Raw genomic sequence first — 8,340 nt, 5'->3', positions numbered from 1 at the left:
ATATATTATTATTATTATTATATATAAAGAGTCTAATCTTTAAATAAAAATATAATTTAATTTTCTCTTCCATTAGTAAAGTAATATTCCGTTACAATCCGATAAAATTGTTGTATAACCTGTCGAAAGAAAGAAAATAAAAATAAAATAAACTCAGTTATTTGGATGACCAATTTCTTGAAATAAAAAAAATAGAAAAAAAGTAAAAGTATTAACATTTTTTTACTGTGAATCTTAGAAAATTTAATGTAATTTAATTTAATTAAAATTTTCAATGTATTTTCTTATAATATATAAGTTAAACTTTTATATATGTTTGATTAGAGAGTAGTAGGAAATTATTTCTATTATGTTACTACTGTGAGATAAACTCGGATATTATAGCCATTTCTGTAAAAATTATGGAATACGGTCATCTTTTCCGTATGGCTATCTTACTCGAGTTCACTTTACAATATCACACCTACATATAAACATTAATATTCAAGATTAGTTTCGTATTTATAATTTTATAAATAAATTATTAATATATACCTTACATCATCATATAAATAAATTATTTCTCTTCGTTCATTTGTATTGTAAATTTTATTTATATACAAATATTTAATTAGTTTATTATAGTTATTATACATATTAAATACATAGTCAAGATAACAAAACTTAATAAAAATTGTGCACGCTCATGTAACATGAAATTATAAATGTAAGTGATGCAGCATAGATGCAACATATAGAGGAGAATTCGATGTATGAAACAAAGTTAATTTAAATTCAAATTATAACTATGAGGTAAGGAGTAAGTTCATCAGAAACTCGTTGCATATCCAAACTTAAATTTCCATTTGTCAATACGAAAATGTTAGTGTTACGTACTGAGCACAAAAATAATTTTTCCATAAATATAATCTTAAACATTTTCATTTATAATTTTAAACATTTTAATTCATTGAATTATAACAAACGTATAGGGATTCGATTTTTAAAATTTTTTAATAATTAATATTTTTTAATAATTTATAATCTGTCAAAACAGCTTAATTATTACAGGTTTTCTATAATAAGCCATTATTCTTTCCAAGCTTTGATTCTTAAAGTAAAAAATAGACCAATTATAGTCGATTAATTATTCTTCTCACATTGACTGTAATTGATGATCAGTTTTTCACAGCTCAAGCCTTAAAGTTTAGGTAATAGCTTATATGATAGAAAGCCCATATTATATTTTAGGCACAAACATTATGTCTTACATTCTAGCACTGTCTTATTTGGTATATATTTTGATCAAATAATAGGAAAAAATATTCAAATTTATTAAAAATGCTCATTTATTGATTAAAGAAATCATATATTACAATCAAATATTACAATATTCTCTGATGCATAAAATTAAATGTAAAGTAGAATTAATGTATCTTTTATATAGCTTTGTTGCATTCATGATAAGATTATTTAAACTTTTATATAAAATGTCTCTTCATTTATAGATATATCAAGTTATAGCAAAAAAGAAGAATTTTCTCTCCTTTTGCAAAATAAATTCGATGATAATAAAGTTTAAAGTTATTATGACGTATCGCTCTCTATAAATATAGGATTTATTTTTTGCTTTGTTTACGACTAACATATTACCTTCCCATGCAATATTTGAAACCTACTTTTTTTACTACAACATGGAGCATGAAAAATTAGTACTGAAAAAATAGTACTGAATAAATAGCGTGAAAACATGTCGATTCAATTTTTAAAACTTTAAATTTAAAAAATCAATATATATAGAAAAATACAGAGATCGTACGTTTGTTAGCAATTTTTACAAGATTAATTATTAGATTGCTATATGCTTGTCTTGAAACATTCGCCTAATTGACTAGTAGACGGAATTATTTTTACTTTTTAATAGGTGTATACTGAATAGAGAAATCTAGAGAAATATTCGAGAAATATTCGATATCTGATCGGATAACCGAATATGTGTATATATATATATATATATATATATATATATATCGGACTGAGATTTTATAGTGAAAATTTGCGTTATTAATGCTCAATTCTATTCTTTTCGGCTAAACTTCTTGAATATCTTGATTCATCTTCTCTCTTTTTCTTTTCACGTTGGAGAGATAAAGAAAATAATTTTCATTTAAATGGAGATTGTATCGGATATTCGGAAAATATCCGGCCGGATATTTTCCCTATTAGATATCCGGTTTCTTTCTGGATATCCGATATTCAATAACTAATTTACATCCCTACTTTTTAATATATTTTTCAGGATGCCAACAGTAACTGAAACTGAGTGGCCATCTTATACTAGAAATCATCCAAAATATTTTATTTGGAATGCAGAAAAGAAGAATGCTTTTGGCAGAGGCCCTCGCACAACAGCCTGTGCATTTTGGAACGAATTCCTGCCGCGCCTAAAAGGTGTTCCTGGTACGTAAAAAATTTTCTCATGAAAATAAAGAATCCTTTTATCCCCGCTGTGTAAATTGTACACGACAAGATACTATTAAAGACTAATATTCTTACAAGAATTCGTCCTTGTTCAAGCTGTTCATTAAAATTTAAAAGGATTGATAATATAGTATTAATTTTATGATTTAGTTTCATATATATATATATATGTAAAACTCAATAATACTTGATGTTTATTTAAAACAGTGATTTTAATGTTATCGTCCGGATTTGATTATCGATAGAATTGATAATAGTAGAAAAAAAGAAATTTAATTTGTGACATATAGCATTACAAATATACTACTTACTTATGAAGCATTTTTACTCCTATAATAAAAAAATCATTTAATGATTTGAATGATTTGAATTTAATGATTTATTATGTAGTATTAGTTAAATATTTATGTTAATAATTGCATATTTTATATTTATATCAAGTGTCGACAATATCAGTATTTTTCGATTATTTCTGAGCCCTTTTTTGTGAGGACAAAAATTTGCCTAGAGTTAACGATTATTAATAGTATCTCGTTAGTGGTACAGCATTGACTAAGAGCCGATTGTTCCACCTTTTGGTAAATTTTATCTATGAGATAAATCTGATAATCCACGCAGGTGATTGGGTAATCTTGCTACTTACTCAACAGGTAAAATTTACCAAAGGATGGAACAACTGGTCCTAAAAATTCGTTCCTAAAAACTCGTTGTATGTGAAATTGTATTTACAATTAGCTAAGAACATGAGAGAGCGAGAGAGAGAAAAGTGCTCACCCTTTACCGCAGACTTCTATGAGTGCATTCAGTATTACAATCACTTACTGAGCGCTCAGTAAGCGGTGATTGCATCCTGTTATAACACTAGACTGCTAACTCGTCTCTTTAACTGTTGCCAAAACGTATATATCACATGCATAGAATAAGTACGTTTGTATACTGCGCATGCTTTCTATATACTTTTGAACCAATCGCAGAATCACTATCATCTGTTGGCATCTCCTGTCTGTATATGATGGTTTTATTCTGCACATACATTGCGCGCAGGCAACTTTTACATAGGAAAAGTGGGAAGTTAGCACACCTAGTATAATAATAGAAAAAGTCTGTGCTCTTTACTTACTAATTTACTTAATTTTGCGGATGTTCTTTGCAGATCCCACACCCGAGGCATGTAAAAGTGCAATGGCGTCGAGCGTTTCTGCTGGTGTCAGCCAACTGCATAGTTCATCAACAATTGCGTCCATCATCTTACTTCCGGTGCTGGTAGTATATAGATTTATATAAGCGATTCACCTCCATGTCGATAAATCCTTTTCATAGCTGGCAGGTACCTGACTGGGCAGAAAAGTTCCATCGGCGTTACCGTCCGACAAACAGGTCGTATAATAAGCGTTGTTTACGCTTCAAGGTCGCATTAGCGGTCGTCAACATTCGTAGATCGATAGGTCGCCGTAAGACGTATGCTATTGTTGTATAGCAACAGTCCGTCTTTAATTGTGTCATTATGGCACCGGCACTAGTAACACAGCGCGATGTTTGCGAATGATAATCAGAATGCTCCGCATCTCGGCGTGATGCATTCGTTGTTTCGAGAGATAGCCGTAGACTTAGGTATATGTCGCGATCCGCGATTGAAGACAAAAGATACTCGACAAAACCCCGAGATGGAACCCTGCGATCAACTCTGACAAGAGTTGATCTAATTTTGACGATTCGTAGTTGGGCATTTTCCATCTTCGTACTTGATCGATCCGGTTCTGGCTTAGGCTCCGATTCTTTTCTTTTTTCGTTTTTTGTTATCTCCTGGAATTTGCTCTCTTGAGTTGATTCTTTTAATTCGATCGATCCTATTTCTACTGATCTGATTATTTAATAAGATTATTTAATAATTCTGATAATTTGACATATGCCTTGCGAGATATTGCTACTGGCAAACCTGCGTGAATTTATTTTGCAACCTTACAAACGTTTTTAAAATAATCACTGCTTTACAAGTATAATAGTTTAAATTAATTGAATGCTTAGTAATAATCTAAATTAAGCGATTGCTTAGGAGTCGTTATTTGAATAATCGTGAAAATGGCAATTGCAAGAATTGTGAAAAAATTTAATGTAATTGAATAAAGGAACGGTACAGATTTCATATGGATACGAGCTATTTCACAACTATAATTAAATAAATTATTTGTTATTGTTTAACAGATGTGAGAAAGGTAAATGGCGACCTATCTCGATCTCGTACAAAACATACATTCGATGAATTATACAATTGACGATTTAGCGCGATATAATTTTGGGATTTGCCAAGTCCTTACGGATCAGGTTAAACATAGAGATTCAACTTTGATTCAATGCGGACGGCAATAAATTCAGTAATATATATTTTAACGGGTGCACGAGATAAGCTGTAACAGCGGTGCGATCAATCTCTTTGTTATTAATTATAAGAAGCCAGCTGCAACCGGTGCAACATCTTGTAATGTAATTTGATCTCTTACAATTAGTTTGCAATGTAGTCGATTGTCTAGCACGCGATCAAGTTTTATATGCAATATCAATTTCAGAGCAGGAAGCAAAAGATAAAAGAGAGAATGAGAATAGTAAATAACGAACGCGACAGTAAATAAAGAATATTGAAGAAAATTAACTAGTATGAAAGGGCGCGGTTGTTAATTCTGAATTCAATAAGCTGGGAAGAGCATGATTAATAACATATCGCGATTTTTACTGCTAGCATTAAAATTGCGAAACTTTCTTTAAAAAATCTTTGATCACACACACACACACATACACACACACACACACACACACATTCTGCTTATAATAAAAAAGCGTTAAATTAAATTCAAGCAACTAGAGCAAAATTAAATGCATATCCTAAATTAGAACAAATGTTTTGCAATCAACTGATCATATCAGTTGTATTTATATCTGACAATACATTCATAATAAAATGCAATTCTATAACAATGGAAGAGATTTGACGAATATTTTAGTAAATGTACGAGTTTGAATCTTGAGAGCATCATTTATTACCGATTGTAATGATATTACAATTGAATATTTACAATGTATAAATGATTTCTTTGCAAAAGGACAAAAATGGAATTTTTTAGAAAATTTAGAAATAATCGATTATATAGCCGATTATGTCACAAAAAAAGCTCATCAACTTTATTATAATTGTATTATTACTGATATCATAATTCAAATATTTGTTTTTAACAGTTATTTTAAGAAGAACAACAGTATTATCTCACTATTCAGTAAATTAACAATAAGTTATTTTTAAAAATATTAAAACATTTTTTTGAAGATCTAATAGATAATAATAAATCTTCTAATTGTAATTATCAGTATAAATTATCAGCACTAAAAATTGCTTCTTTGCATATATTAAAAGATTTATTTTAAACTTAATAAAATGACGAGAAAAAGATTGATAAAATCAAACCAACTGATAAATTCTATATGAAAAGTTATATTTTCATTTGATTGTTTAACGACTTTATAAAAAATTTTATTTTCTTTTTCACAAACCATTATACAATGTGTTACCATAAAAGATAAAAGCGTATAAAGATATTTGACAGATCTTTATATATCCCACAAGAAAATGAGATTAATATATCTTACAAAAACGGCCAAGAAAATTATACAATTATACAATAAAACATACATTTAACAATGAAATAATTATTATAAAATTTTTAATTCTCAAATAATAATTAAAACGCAGGCCATCATTATAATAAAATACGTCTTACATATTTATATATAAAAGTTGAAATAATCATCTGACTGTTTGACATTTTGTATGTATGGATTTTCATCTTTCATTCTTCATAATTCGTGAATCGCACAATGCATCACCATAAATATGTTGTCTCCAACAATAATATTATATATTCTAAATTAACACTGCGAAAGGTAAAGGCAAAACTGATATTTAGTCTTTCAGTTTTTCAATTAGAACAATCTAATTCTATTCATTATCTATAATTAATTTAGTTGATCCGCTCGCATGAATTAGCGGAAATATTATTCACTCATTTGAAACATATCATAGTCAGCGTGGAAAGAAATATAAATAATAAAGAATATTTGTAACACCATCAGAACCATTATATCTGATCTATCGTTCGTTTTCTTGAAGTCGATCGTTTTGACCTTTCCGTGCTGTTTCAGCAAAGCGCTTCTCACTGAAGTTTTCTCGATATTAAGGATTCTGCGTGCAAAAATGAAATAAATAAACTATATCGTGTTCCGCGAAGCTTAAAAGTATCTTAAAAAAAAAAGCAGACGGGATCTGTGTGCACTTTGCTTAGTTTTCGATTAAAAAATAAAAAAAAAACAAAATGTGTATTTCTGTAAATCTTAATTATTGTATCGCAGAAGAAATGCTATTTGTAATGTAGAATTGGATACAAATTTGATCATTGTTTATCATTGCATCAAGAAAGTTTAAAAATCTCTTTGTAATAGATATTGTAGAAACGAAACTTGTTACCAAATTATAAGCTTCTTCAATTTCCTCGGTTTCATATAGACTTTGAAGTTAATTTTGCGCATTTGTTCAAGAAAAATTTAAAATTGTGTGTCATTGGTAATGGCTCGATCCATTATGCTATTATAAATTACGTTATAATGTTATAAATTATCAAAGTTGTCGAAAGAAGACAGTTGTAGAAATCCAGAATCACGCGTGGTTTATTCATATTATTTTATTACAGGTAACGCTTTGAAACTACTATATTGGATAAATTATTACGGAGGTAAGTGGTTCCTGATGCAAATGTGCTATGATTTAAAAATTACGAGCGTAAAGGCGTAAGACTCCCGTTTGTATTTCGCGTATGCGCATTTTACTGAGATGTAATTGCTCTTGTATGACCTGGCCTCTTAGTTAGTAGCGATGAGAATCTAAAAACATTGTGTATTTCGATGGAATAGTACAAATGCTATAATCGTAGCTATAATGTCTAAAGTTGTTATTTTTTATTGTTTTTTAATATTACAAGAAAAAATGTTTTAATTTAAATGTAAAAATTATCTTATTACTTATATATTTATACGTGACACGGTAACACTATGCACATTATACTAAACATTTAATTAGAAATAACGACTCAAATTTAATTATATTTTCCATACCAATAATACTAATTGATGGTTCATTAATAAATTAGTTATATATACTTATATATGTATATTTATATTAATTTTCTAAATTACATCGTAAATGCGGTATAATAAAATATACAAATATATCAACTAAGTATGTGCACACATTTTTGTTCAATGACATAATCGATACTTATAGTATCAATAAATTTCAAAGTCAATCTATTTGCATTAATTATAGCTTTGGAAAAGTAGGCAAATACAAATGTGTATTAATCACAGAAAGATGATAATATTTGTACAAACCTAATTAAGATTATTTACCTACAGAAGATGAAAGTTTAAAATTTATTATGAATTTTTTTAGTAGAGATTTAAGATTTGCAAAATTTATAAAAATAACGAAATTATTTCGGGAAAAAGTGAAAAAGAAGAAGACAGGATAGCTCATGAAATGCAACAACATATATTTGCACCAAGTTTTACATACGAGATTTTACTCGATAAAAATTAGTGGAGCAAAGAGGAAAGATTTGCGATTGAAATACTGTTAAAAACATTAAAATGATATAAAAAAGAAATCAAGATTTCAGCTATTGAAATTATGCTAAAATAATGAATAATAGTGAACAGCAAAAATGGAATCGCTCTTTTGACGCCTACATTATACAAAATATAGAAACAAAAACTACACTGAAAAAGTATATGTATCTACATACATATAATATCACACACACACATATATATATATATATA

General features: G+C 28.4%; 1 protein-coding gene across 1 annotated transcript in view; it reads left to right on the top strand.

Annotated features, from left to right (window-relative positions):
- The window catches only part of LOC108694166 (acetylcholinesterase-like), a 60,610-nt gene extending 56,492 nt beyond the window's left edge, over positions 1-4,118 (top strand). Inside the window, exons 5-6 of the mRNA XM_018203473.1 lie at positions 2,279-2,439; positions 3,614-4,118. Coding sequence (XP_018058962.1) covers positions 2,279-2,439; positions 3,614-3,744 — 292 coding nt within the window. The 3' untranslated portion in view covers positions 3,745-4,118. The remainder of the gene's footprint in view (positions 1-2,278; positions 2,440-3,613) is intronic.
- The last annotated feature ends 4,222 nt before the right edge of the window (positions 4,119-8,340 follow it).

The sequence above is a fragment of the Atta colombica genome, unplaced genomic scaffold (assembly GCF_001594045.1).
Source record: "Atta colombica isolate Treedump-2 unplaced genomic scaffold, Acol1.0 scaffold116, whole genome shotgun sequence".
NCBI classification, from domain to species: Eukaryota; Metazoa; Arthropoda; class Insecta; order Hymenoptera; family Formicidae; genus Atta; species Atta colombica.
This window is presented reverse-complemented; position numbering and strand designations above follow the sequence as displayed.